The 13,493-nt window shown below is 47.6% G+C and overlaps 1 protein-coding gene across 3 annotated transcripts in view; it reads right to left on the reverse strand.

Annotated features, from left to right (window-relative positions):
• The window catches only part of CRMP1 (collapsin response mediator protein 1), a 61,112-nt gene extending 49,707 nt beyond the window's left edge, over positions 1-11,405 (reverse strand). Inside the window, exons 1-3 of one of the 3 annotated variants that reach the window (XM_077814647.1) lie at positions 10,883-11,405; positions 9,851-9,886; positions 7,192-7,217 (exon numbers count right to left, since the gene is read on the reverse strand). In XM_077814647.1, coding sequence (XP_077670773.1) covers positions 7,192-7,217; positions 9,851-9,886; positions 10,883-11,097 — 277 coding nt within the window. In that variant the 5' untranslated portion in view covers positions 11,098-11,405. Of the gene's footprint in view, positions 1-7,191; positions 7,218-9,850; positions 9,887-10,722 lie in introns of all 3 variants that reach the window. The other 2 variants (XM_077814646.1, XM_077814645.1) reach the window with 2 other exon arrangements.
• Between the last annotated feature and the right edge of the window lie 2,088 nt (positions 11,406-13,493).

Below are 13,493 nucleotides of genomic sequence, written 5' to 3' on the forward strand. Positions count from 1 at the left end.
AGATACACTAACTAGCTATCTCCAGTGGAAAAGTCAGTGTCGAAAAGGCTCAGGTGCTTTTACCACCATGTCATCTACAGCCCTGCACCAGCACTAAAACAATGGTGTGAGAAGCTATGAAATTGTTAGCATAGATACGGCCTTACATCTCTGGGAGATGATGCTGACACTGGAAGTGAATTAAATGTATCGTTGAGTGTTCACATATTGCTGGCATTTCAGGCGATGGCATCTTCCAATCTCCCCTAGCATATTAGGCCATGGTGTCTTACAGTCTCCCCTAGCAGTTTTACAGATACTAAATACAAACAGAAAAGGAGTACTTGTGGCACCTTAGAGACTAACAAATTTATTTGAGCATAAGCTTTCATGATGCTCAAATAAATATGTTTGTCTCTAAGGTGCCACAAGTACTCCTTTTCTGTTTGTGAATACAGACTAACATGGCTGCTACTCTGAAACATAAATACAAACAGGAAGAAGATACCCAGGAGGGAGAGGAGTTATTTAGTTTAAGCTCCAATATGGACACAAGAACAAATGGATATAAACTTGCCATCAACAAGTTTAGGCTTGAAAATTAGATGAAGGTTTCTAACCATTAGAGGAGTCAAGTTCTGAAACAGCCTTCCAAAGGGAGCAGTGGGGGCATAAAACCTTACTGGCTTCAAGACTTATTTTGATACGTTTATGGAGGGGATGGTATGATGAGACTGCCTACAATGGCATGTAGCCCATCTGTGATTGCTAGCAAATATCTCCAATCTCTGGTGATGGGACACTAGATAGGGAGGGCTCTGAGTTACAACAGAGAATTCTTTCCCAGGTGTCTGGCTAGTGGGTCTTGCCCACATCTTCAGGGTGTAAATGATCATCATAACTGAGGTCAGGAAGGAATTGTCCTGCCGGGTCAGATTGACAGAGACCGTTGGGGTTTTTCGCCTTCCTCTGCAGCATGGGGCATGGGTCACTTGCAAATTTAAACTACTGTAAATGGTAGATTCTTTGTAACTTGAAGCCTTTAAATTGAGGACTTCAGTAACTCAGCCAGAGGTTCTATTACAGGATTGGGTGGCTGAGATTCTGTGGCCTGCAATGTTCAGGAGGTCAGACTAGATGATCATGATCGCCCCTTCTGACCTTAAAGGCTACGTGTCTAAGACAAAGCCTTATGGAAGTCTGCAATTTACCCATCTTGACCATCAGTGACCAGTTTTAGAGGATTGTGTCACCAGAAAGAACAATACTGACAATGCTATTGTGATCTCTTTGTAACCTGTTTCTTTCAAGCCTGCTTGCCTCTCAGCTCTGCTCACTTCAGTCAATTCTACATGTTACATCTAAAATTATCTTCTTTGCCCATTGTTATGAACATCTTCCTATGTTGGCTTCCTACCGCATTTTACATCAAATTCAAAATTCCCCTGATATATCTCACCTCTTGTCTCCTATTATACCCCATACTACACCCCCATACATTACATTCTACCAGCTCCACTGCATCTCATCTCCTTCTCCCACTGATGACTCCAGGCCACTGTTTGGGCCACTCCCTTCTTCTGGAAGAGATCCTCATCTCTAATAGACTAAGAAACATCTCTCTGACTGGTCCTGCCTTCAATCCTCACTTCTCGTGGCTAGCTGTCCACCACTCGCTGCACACCCTTCCTTGTCCTCCTGTTAACTGAGCTCAAATGACAACATGAAATAATTTAAAATGTAAATAAATCATTGAACTAAACAACGCACGTACCAGGCACTTTGTCACATCTCTTTTGCCTGTATTTTGTGTATTTAAACTGGCAGCTCATCTTCCTACATGCCTGGAAAATACCAAGCGCTATAGAAACACACAAAATTGACTAGGGGGTGGATCTGACAGAGGTCTATAAAATTGTGACTGGTGTGGAGAAAGTAAATAAGGAAGTGTTATTTACTCCTTATAACACAAGAACTAGGGGTCACCAAATAAAATTAATAGGCAGGAGGTTTAAAACAAACAAAAGGAAGTATTTCTTCACACAACGCACAGTCCGCCTGTGGAACTCTTTACCAAATGATGTTGTGAAGGCCAATACTATAAGAGGGTTCAAAAAAGAACTAGATAAATTCGTGGAGGATAGGTCCATCAATGGCTATTCACCAGGATGGGCAGGGATGGTGTCCCTAGCCTCTGTTTGCCAGAAGCTGGGAATGGGCAATGAGGATGGATCACTTGATGATTACCTGTTCCGTTCATTCCCTCTGGGGCACCTGGTATAGGCCACTGTCGGAAGACAGGATACTGGGCTAGATGGACCTTTGGTCTGACCCAGTACGGCCATTCTTATGTTCTAAATGTAATAATGAACAGCAAACAATGATAGATGTTTCAATGCTTCATCGCATCATGGCAGAGCCCCTGATTCCCCAACATTATTTGGAGCTTCATCCTGCACAGAAGAGGTGTAGATTGTGATGTGTACAAGCACCAGGTCAAAAGTGATGGGCAGGACCATGGATGCAGGAGAACTCAATCCTACTTTAATGAGAGTGCAGCTGCACAGTCAACACGATTCCTGCCTAGAACACAAGAAAAGTCTAAGGAGGGAGTATGTCACTAACTGTCCTATTCTCATGATGAGGATGATGATTAAGCAGATTTCTAATTGGACTCCTGGTCCATTCCCTGCCTCTTCTTTACTCTGCACTCAAGAACAACAGGGTGAGAGCCCACTAAGGGCTTGGGATTTACTTTCACTCAGTGCAGAGGACTACGTGATGTGCTTAAGCTTATTCGCACCAACTCTCATCCTCTGCTTACACCTGCACAGAAACACAACCATGCTACACTCCCTGCTGTACCCTATGGAAAAAGGCTTAGTGTCATTATTTATTATTTTATAGACCCAGAAGTCTACTAGGTCTGTCAAAGAAGACAGAAAGACAGAAGTCCAGATCCACAAAAGGTATTTAGGCTCCTAACTTCCATCAACTTCAATGGAACTTAGGAGCCTAAGTACAATTTTGGATGGGGGTTGAGTTCCTGCCCAAAAGCATTTGCAATCCAATCGCTGGATTCTGCCACTCTTACACTGGGTAGCACTATACCTCACCAGTAATTAATTTCATTGATATGACACAACAAGTGGGAGAGATGAACAGTAGGAAAGAGACAAAGAGAAAGGGTGAAGGTGACAAGATGCTCACATGGTCCCTGCATTTCGGCATGTGCACAGCATTGTGGTTCAATTCAGAGTTCATTTTTTAAAAAATGTATAAAATAGGGCTGTTGATTAATCGCAGTTAACTCACGCAATTAACTCAACAAATTAATCCCAATTAATCGCAGTTTTAATCGCACTGTTAAACAATAGAATACCAATTGAAGTGTATTAAATATTTTTGGATGTTTTTTACATTTTCAAATATATTGACTTCAATTACGACGCAGAATACAAAGTGTACACTGCTCACTTTATATTATATTTACCTGTCTGTTCATTCCCTTTCGGGCACCTGCCATTAGCCATTGTCGGCAGACAGGATACTGGGCTTGATGGACCTTTGGTCTGACCCAGTATGGCCATTCTTATGTTCTTATGTTTATTATTTTTTATTTCAAATATTTGCACTGTAAAAAGCAAAAGAAATACTATTTTTCAATCCCCCCATTACAAGTACTGTAGTGCAATCTCTCTACCATGAAAGTTGAAGTACTGTATGAGTACTGTAGTGAAATCTCTTTATCATGAATGAAGAATTATGTAAAAAAAACCTTGCATTCAAAAATAAAACAATGTAAAACTTTTGAGCCTACAAGTCCACTCAGTCCTACTTCTTGTTCAGCCAATCGCTCAGACAAACAAGTTTGTTTACACTTGCAGGAGATAACGCTGCCTGCTTTTTGTTCACAATGTCAGCTGAAAGTGAAAATAGGCATTCGCATGGCACTGTTGTAGCCAGCGTCGCAAGATATTTACATGATATTTGTAGTCAAAAATAAATAGAAAGTGAGCACTGTACACTTTGTATTCTGTGTTGTAATTAAAATCGAATATATTTGAAAATGTAGAAAACATCAAAAAATATTTAAATAAATGGTATTCAATTATTGTTTAACAGTACGATTAATCATGCAATTAATCACGATTAATTTTTTTAATTGCTTGACAGCCCTAGTATAAAAATAAGGAAGGAACAAAAAGAGATTTTAAGATAGTAACTATTTTTCACACATTCATTGTGGGCATCACAGAAGAGATTAATTTTCAGGAGCGATTAACATGAGAAGAGGGCGTGGGCTTGGCAGATTAGACTAGACTTGTTCCATACAAAGGGGGATGCATGAAAGAAAGACATGGAGAGGTTCATGGGAGAAATGGATGAAGAGGGCATCAGAGCTGGCATTGCAAGCAGTGAGCAGGAGTCCGGGAGCGACACAGTAAGAGGCAAAGTCAGACAAGTAGGGAATAGCAAAATTATTTCCCTTGTCAGATCACAGTGAGCATTCTATAGGTAACTACTATTGTGCTGATTTCCTATCATGATTTTTGAGTCTCTGCCATGACTGGTCAGACTGAGAATGTTGCTTGGTTCTTCCACAAGGATACATGTACAGGGATGCTAGAACTAGGAGTGACGGGGTACAGCAGCACTCTCTGGCTTGAAGTGGTTTCCACCATATACAGCGTTTGCAATTTGGTTCAATGGCTCTCAGCACCCCCGCTATGCAAATTGTTCCAACACGACTCTACGTGTATAATACACACTTAGAGTCTGATGTTTCCGTTCTCACCCATGGAAGAATCCCTCTGAAGTCAGTGGAAGTTTTGTCTGAGTAATGATTGCAGATATGGCTTTTGGTGATGCCCTTCAATCATGAACTGGGAACAACAACAAAACATTTCCCAAAACCATTTTGGAATCTTTGACAATTGACTAAACAGAGCCAACGCAACCCCTCACCACCACCAGACGTTGGTACAATATAGGATACTGAGGCCTGCCTCTACTTTGCTTGCACATCCAGAATTCCTTCTGACTTCTGTGAGAGTTTGGGACACATGATTAGTACATCGGACAGCAGTACTGAAAATCCACTGCAGAGCCTTCAGGAAGCAAGATTAAGGATCAATCTGTACTTCCCCAATAGCAAAACTCCAACTGATATAACGAAAACAGAGCTGGTGGCAGGTCCAAAAGATCAGGGGGAAAAGAGTTGGAGATGCTATCAAGGGTGGTTTTGGTTGATTTTTTGTTTGATAATTTTGCAATGAGCATTCATTATGTTCAGTAAGAGCCCTGGAGGCTTGAAGCTGCAAAATGTTTCTTTACCAATTTTTCCCTTTCACTCATTCACTAATGTAGAGTTTATCTTATGAGCTGTGTTATTGTTATAAAGACACAGACACCTCCTGTTAGGTTGTAGACTCTTCTGGGGCAGGAAATGTATACACCTCACAATATACAGAACCAAGACTATTTGCATAATTTGCTCCCCGACACCCGAGGGGAAGAGTAAGGGACAGAAACAAAGTTCAAGTTCTGGGTCTGCCAACTTTGGCTATGTTCTTTTTGCCTTTAATTTGGTCACAAAAACAGCACTGGTACTAATGGATATGCATGTGGAGAGAATTGGGCACCTTCCATATCTGGGGCTCTCTTTCCTTGTTCTTGATTATGTTGTCCTAAGACAACAGGAAATAGTGAAAGCTATAACACACTGTGGATTTAGAGGCAAATATCTCGGTCAGTTCATAGAATATCAGAGTTAGAAGAGACCTCAAGAGGTCATCTAGTCCAACCCCCTGCTCAAAGTAGGACCAATCCCCAATTTTTGCCCCAGAGTCCTAAATGGCCACCTCAAGGATTGAATTCACAACCCTGGGTTTAGCAGGCCAATGCTCACACCACTGAGCTATGCCTCCCCCCAAACTAGTTCTTCTAGTTTCTTTCTTTACTCAAAATTGGATAGTGCACTATTGTTGCTGGGTACACATTTGCATATCATTTGTATTAAAGTAGCACCTTAAAGCCCCACCCAAGATTGGCTCCCCTTTGTGCTAGGCAATATACATACTCACTTAGCAGAGACAGTCCCTGCCTTGAACAGTTTACAATCTAGACAGAAAAAGGGTGGAGGGAAAACAGAGGCAAAGTGAACTGCCCAAAGTTCCACAGAAGGTTTGTGACGGATAGAAACAGAACATCAGTTTCTGGACTTCCAGTCCAATGTCCTTGCTACTAGACTACACTGCCTCTCGATAATTTGACACACCAGCAAGCAGTTGGGCACTGAAGGAGTCACACATCCCTTTATGGCATTTTAAAAAAATAACTTTTGAAATATTTAAGCCCTTGTAGCTCTGAAGTGCTTGCAAATGTTGCAACACTGGCTGAAATAATGTCTAGCAACGTTCCTGTAGTGAGAGCTGTTTAACAAGTTTTCACACCCGCTTGTCAACCCATCCTTCATCAATTAAGATCTTGCACTAGGAACTGGCCAGTTTCCAAGATACCGGAGCATTGCTTGCTCCCCAATAAAAGCCCAAAGAAATGGAACCTCGTTGGAGCTCACCTCGATTTCTGACTTTTATCTCTTCCCATGGGATGCTGCAGCATGAACCAACTCACACCATTGGATCCTATGTGGCCCGAATAAATACATTTCTGCCAAAAAGGGGGGGGGGGCACTTTTGTGTCTGTAAGTAACGTTTTTGAGTCAGATTCTGTGGCCTTTGGTGGAGGGCGTTGGTCTTGTGAAAGAATCAAAATGGTCGAAAACACCAAGGAGGTTACCCTCCTTCCTACAGTTTATGTGAAGCTCTGTCTAGTCTTTATGCTCAGCCGCTGTTCATCGCTGTATCTCCGAGGGAAACAATATGCAAGATCAAAGCACCCAGATCCCCTTTGCAGGAAAACCATCTTGCAAATGGATGCAAATAGCCAGCTGAAGGTCTCCGGGAATTGCGATTAACTCTTTGACTCCTGATCTCTTTGGTAATATTGTTCTCAGAGATCTATTAATAGCACCGAGAGGTGTTGGCTCTCTCTCATCATGGCGCTCTTTACGTCTCCACATCTTTTAATTCACTCTTGGCTTGTTGCCCTTCCGATCCCCCTCCCCCACATCAGTTTTTTGCTCTGGATGCAAGATGTAATTTCTCTCTCTACGTGCGCTGGGGCTCTCCGAGGCATTGTGCTGGCTGCCCGGTTCCCCTCCCTCTTTTGTTCTGCTTCACATCAGTGGCTGACTCTCCCCAAGACTATCACCTTAGCAAGAACCGCTGTCGTTTCAGCGCCAAGCACACGAACCCCCCCCCCGCCCCCCGAGACATCTTTTAATTTACTGCCATCCCCTCCGCCCCCCCCCCACACACCCTGCGTGGACCCAAGGGAGGAAAAGGGGCAATAAAGCCGCTGATCTCCCCAAGACAGATCTGCCACCACCCCCGCCCCCCAGAAACCCACTGCGATTATTTCCAACCGAGCGATCACTCACACACACACACAGCGCGGGCTGAGGGCTTGGGGGGGGAGGGAGGAGGGAGAAGCGGAGGGGAGGGGAGCGGAACACTCCCTTTCCCCTGCCCGCCGCTCAGTGGGGGGGCTCCCTCCAGCAGAGCCGCTCTCGATCCGGATTCCGATCCGTATGAACCCTGCTTCGTTGCCATGCTGTAATATGCCCTCGCCCTGAAATCAACCAGCCGCCATAACCGACCATCTATCCCCACCTCCCAGGATCCCTGATTGCTCAGCGCCCTGGCAGAGCAGCAATGCCCCCTCTCCGCCCTGTGGTTCCCGGGTAACCCCTCACCCCACTCCCGGGCCCTGGGCTCCGCTTACCGTTATGTGGGGGATGCTCTTCTTGCCCTGGTAAGACATGCTGCCTCCTGCGAGCCCTGCGCGCACCACGCACCCCGGGAACAGCACAATGCAGAGATACGGGGAAGGGGGGCGGGGGAGCTATTCAATGGAGGCAGCGTTTCCTTCCCGGGAAAGGCAAATCTAGCCCCCTTGTTTCGGTTGCAATAACCCAGGGGCGCGCCACCCCGAGGGAGTTGGCCAGAGATCCGTGCAGCGGCTGCAGCAGCGCCCTCCCGGCTGCAAAGCTGAGCAGGATTCGCTCGGCGCAACCCAGGAAGCGTTTCCTTTCCCTTCTCCCCCTCCCCAACCCATCAATCCATCTGTGGCCTCCAATACCGGGGCTGGAAAACGCCGTTTCCCCCCCCCCCCCACCTAGCAGCGGGCCGATCCCCAACGCCTGCTCTCCCACAGACCGCTTCTCGGGCTGTATTTCTACCAGGGCTGGGACAAAGCCCCGCTACCTCGCCGTGTGAATGTCCCCTCCCTGTCTGCACAGATAACGGGCGAGAGACCCACGGGCAGCACATTGCAGCGCAGATAGGCGAGAACAGGTGGGATTCACGTGGGTCTCCCTCATTGCAGAGAACTCAGCAGATTGCTGACTGAAGCCTCTCCTTTCCCCGTATTTCACCTACATTGTTCCCTTGCTGGCTGCTGAAGGCTCCTCAGGGGACCAGAGTAAGGGAAGTCAAAGGCTCAGACACTGACCCAAAAGTTTAAATCCTTCCGGAAGCCCTTTCATAAAATGAGTTCTGGAACCAGGCCAGCGCTAAATTGCACCGAGTCATTTTTAAAATCAGGACACATCCCTGACACTTTATCACTTTTCCACTGAAATCTGGCTTCCGTGCACAAAGTTCCAGCTGGGGGTGGAGGTGAGTGTGTACAGAATGGGTATGGCTGCAGGTTCTCCTCCCCTCTTCCCACGCCATTATCTAAATATAGATTATGGGATGATTTCAAACCTTTCCCCCCAATTCAGGAGAAGCCGACCCATTACTAATCTGGAATCACATAAATACATAATTCCTGGGCAAGTTTAGAGTACACGTTGTTGCCTGATGTGTGCAATTTTAAATAGGAGGCAGAACTCAGGAGGGAAGAGTACAAAGCACATGCAATGAGGCACCCTCACTGTGCCGGGAGGGTTATCATTTTGACATAAAGTTGAAGTAATTAATAGGAAACAGACAGGGAAGGGAAGACTGCAGCACAGCTGGCTACACCTAGGGCCTGATGGAAGCCCTTTGCAGTCAACCAGACCCCTATACAGTATTAAGTGATTCCAGTTTCTCAAGTAACATATTTCATCTGGCACAAAACTACATCTAATGACCAGTACCATCTTTATGCTCTGTCCTATGTCTACACACCAGGAAAGCGTACCAGATCCTGGCTCAAGACAAACAAAAAAGATTTCCGCTCCTAGGTTGCAAAAAAAAAAATAAAAGAAATCTTATTGACAAATATTCTGGCTGTGTGTGTTAAAAGCCAAATGGAGTGAAAAGTGGAAGGGATTTATTTTTGCTTGTTTGGAGTGTGTGTGCATGGGAAGCAAATGTGTTCAGAGATCCACTTACCAAAGTGAAAAAATAACTGCAAAGGTCTATTTATTTAAAGAGGGAAAAACGCTATGATCTCCCAGGAAAGCCAGTCCCCTGTGTGTTGTGATGTAGAGGTCTCTTATTTATGACCTCTGCCACAGGCTTGTATGCTACAGACGTGGGACTGCCCAGACTGCAAGAAGCTACTGGTTAGAGAACCCAGCTGCATTTCTAATTTCCTAATTTATCTTGGTATAGTCTTTGTCCTGCTCCAATGGGGGGGAGGGGGATTGAAAATCGCTTACCGCCACGGAAACAGAGGTCAACCAAGTCAGGAATCAGGCCATTACCCAGTGCTTAGCTCCGCAGTCCAGAGATTAGACAATTATCGTCGTTTTCAAGAAAATGCCTGAGCTTTGGGACCCCATTCTGTTTGCTTACAGCTATAAACAATCTGCTAAGGATACAATGAAACCCCGGGAGGACCCAGGTGGCTTGAGATCAGCATTAACCGAACAAATCTCACAAGACAGACAGGACGGGGAGAGAGGTGGAGCTGGTGTATGTAGAGGTGGGTGGGTGCGATTGACTCATCAGGGCTTTTGCAGCGCTAGGAAAAGTGAAACTGACGACTCCCAGGTTAGGAGAGGCCCCTCAGCTCAGAGATTTCAGTTTAGGACTGAGCACCCTGCTTTGCTGTGCTGGATGGCGCCATTCAATACAGCCTTGTGGGATCTGCGCCAGCGTGGTTGTAGATTCTGAATACGGTGCCTCTTAAAGAGCCATAAAGGTCTTAGAACATTAAAGAGAAAGAAAGAAAGAAAGAAAGAAAGAAAGAAAGAAAGAGTGTGAGTGTGTGTGTTCCCAACCAGAATGTGCAGAAGCCCTTTGTAAGAAATATTTCCCAGGGACAAACTGCCACGACCTTTGATTTTTTTGTTTTGATTAGTTAGATTTTTAAAAAGAAGCTGAAGGAGTGACGTCCCAGGCTTCGGAAGATGCGCTATGCCTGAGCCCTACTCGGGCTGCAGTAACAGCATCCTGGTGTATTTATTCCGCACACAGGGGACCTGCAGCGCCAAGCCTAAGCTGGGATACATGGCAGTTATGCTCAAACGCGTGATCCCTGCAATAGCCCTGGACCTACCGGCAAGCCGCAGTAAAGCTCTGCGGCAGGGCTTGTGCTGCATCGCTTGGGAAGCCAGCACCCTTCGCTGTTGCAGTTGCGACGCTCCTGATGCCTAGGGCTCGTGAGCGCTGTAGCCATGAATGGGTTCTCTCCCCCTGCCGGCGCTCGGTCCCGAGACCCTGCCACCCGCTGTCCCCTTACCTTCCCATTGTCCTGGCCCTGCAGCAGCTCTTTCCCCGCCGGGTATCTGATCTCGATGCCCGGGGTCTTGTCGTCCCGGTCCCCGGGGGAGCTGACCACGGAGCCGGAGACCTCGCTGACATCGCTGGCGGTCTCACTGTAATTGTCCCCGGCATCCAGCATCATGTCGTGTCTGCTGCAGCTGCGCGGGGTCCGGGAGCCCTTCTTCCCCACGCTGTAGGCATCGAAGTCGATGGTTTTGTTCTCGTAGGCCCCCTCCACCGAGGCGAACATGCCCCCGTATTTCTGCCGAGGGGTCTGAGCCGTGGTGCCCGGCCTGGCCAGATACACGGGCAGGTCATCTTCCTTGTTCCAGTTCCTCTTTCTCTCGGCCATGCTCTCTCTCTGCCCGGCTCTCTCCCTCCCCCCAGCGCCTCTGCACTTGCCACTACCGGGATCGGCGGCTGGCGACCATAAACACGCGTGAAGGGATGCAGCAGCGCAGTGGCAGAGCTGGGGTTGGCTGGTGGGATCCGGGAGACGCAAGCCCCCCACCCGCGAAGAGAAATCTCACGGGGGGTTTCAAACCAGCCCGGTGAGTTAGTAGGCAGCACGTGAACTAAAGTACAAAGGGAACGGGGGAGAGGATGGCAGCGCTAGGCGACTGGAAAGCCCTGGGCGAATAGGAAAAGCACCGCACTAGCCCGCCGGTAGAAAGAGCGATCCGGAGGGAGGGTGTCCTCACACCCCCACCCAGGGCAAAGCGGGCCCTTCCTGGCGACTCCTCCTGCCCCGCAGCAAAGATTGCGGATCCCCTGCGGCTGCCTGGCTCGCAGCGAAGCGCTGGGAATGGAGTTGCGTCCACCGACCCACCCACTCGCATTACCCGCCGTCTCCGGGGGAAGATACCGCCGTGCTGGCGCACTTGGAGAGGCGAGGGCTTCCCAGCTGGACGGGGGGGTTTGCGCAATGGGCACGTCCACACCGCAAAGCACCTGCTGGCTCCTTCTTCTTTCAAAGGATCTGGACTTGGTGCCAGATCTCGCCGGGAAGCCTCGGTCTATGTAGCAACTTTGGGTTGGCTGCTGCTCCCTCCCCCCGCAGCAGAAGTTGGTCAGGGGCGGCAGCGAAGACTGGCCTTCTGTGGCAATAGGTGCAGAGCGGGGGGGGAACCCACGCACAGCTCCTGGTTCCTGAGCAGGAAGGGGAAAATCCGCTGCTCCTTACGGCCGCTTCCCTGCTTCTCTCTGGTGCCTGCCGCAGCAGCTGCAAAAGGAGGGGTGGGGGGGGCGATATCCGTGAGCCCGGCCGCCCCTCGATCTCCAGTCTAGCCTCAGCCCGGAGGGCGGCGGTGGGTGAGGCCGAAGCGTGCCGGGGAGGTAACCGCCCCGCCGCCGCTGCCTGCCTCTGACACGGAAGTAATAGCGCCCGGCGCGGGTGCGAGCTGCACTGCAAATCCTCCCCGCCAGCAGGCCTCTGCAGGGAGCGGCCGGGACGCTGCGCCAGGAGACTGCGCCTGCAAAACTGCCCCGGGGAAGTGGGCGGGGAGGGGAGGGGAGCGGACAAAAGACTGGAGCGTTAGGAGCAGAATGATGCACGACCGCTGCCCCAGGCTTCCCGCTGTCTGCAGCCAGAGCCGGGAGAGCGCCTGGCTGGGAGCTGTCCCTTCAGCACCGGAATGACCCGCCCTGCCGCTAGCCCCAGGCCTGCGCACGGAAAGGCTGACAGCCCCGTTGGTAGAGAAATCGACTTTGGGTAGAATCGCACTGCAGTAAAGTACTCTCCCTAAACGAGCGCCTGTTCTTAAGCCAGACAGGAGTCTGAGTGAAAGAAAACAACAGAAAATACAACACTGGGCTTGCAAACAGGTACACGTAGACACACACACACACATACTTTAAAACTTATATAAAATATTTTAATGGAGTTGCGCCTTCTTATACCAAGGTCTGAGTTGGGTCATTATATTTAAATCAGGACTAGTCGTTTATTCCGATAACGATTTTTTAACTGCCCTTGTAGTCAACAAAGAGTGAATTGTGACCCGGATTTCCAAAACAAATTAGGGGTCATTTTTGTAAAGCGGGTCAAGCTGAGCGACTGTCATTGCTTTATGTAGATTGGTTCAGAAAGTCTAGCTTTTACATCCATAGGTAGATTTGAATTCCACGTGGTTTAAGGCAAGTAACTTAAAACAATGATATTTTTCTGACAGTTAAAACTGTTTTCATAAACCTTGGAAATGTCCTTTGTACCGCAGCAGTTGCCTAAGGGATATTCTCTATGCTCTGCAATAATACACTTGAGCAAAAATGCTGCTGAGATTGATTAATAGGCTAAGTGAAGCTGAAGCATTTAAATCAATCAGAAAAACTATGGATTGTTGGTATACAAGGAAACAATAGAGATGTTTGCTATTATACAACCACCACAATACACTCACCCTTTAATTGTCTAAGGCCCTTACAGCCATTCCTGGTGGGCCACAAACTGGAAGCAATTGAAGATCAAACGTTCGACAGGCCACAGGAGAAGTGGAAGAGTAGGGGTGAAACAATGCCCCCACCCCACTGAAGTCAATGGTAGAAGTCCCCTAGGAGTCTGGGAAGGAAGTTAGTTCAGGAGACTAACTTTCTCATACATACATTTCCACAGATTGAAAATGTATATGAAGTAGTGATATAACATACCAATTCCAGATATAACATTTCAAAGGAATTTCTCTCCTGAGCACACTGATTTTTGCCCTCTTGGACTTATCAGTAACACTGGGAAATTGGGTAGATTGTTTG

Source organism: Eretmochelys imbricata, chromosome 4, assembly GCF_965152235.1.
Source record: "Eretmochelys imbricata isolate rEreImb1 chromosome 4, rEreImb1.hap1, whole genome shotgun sequence".
NCBI classification, from domain to species: domain Eukaryota; kingdom Metazoa; phylum Chordata; order Testudines; family Cheloniidae; genus Eretmochelys; species Eretmochelys imbricata.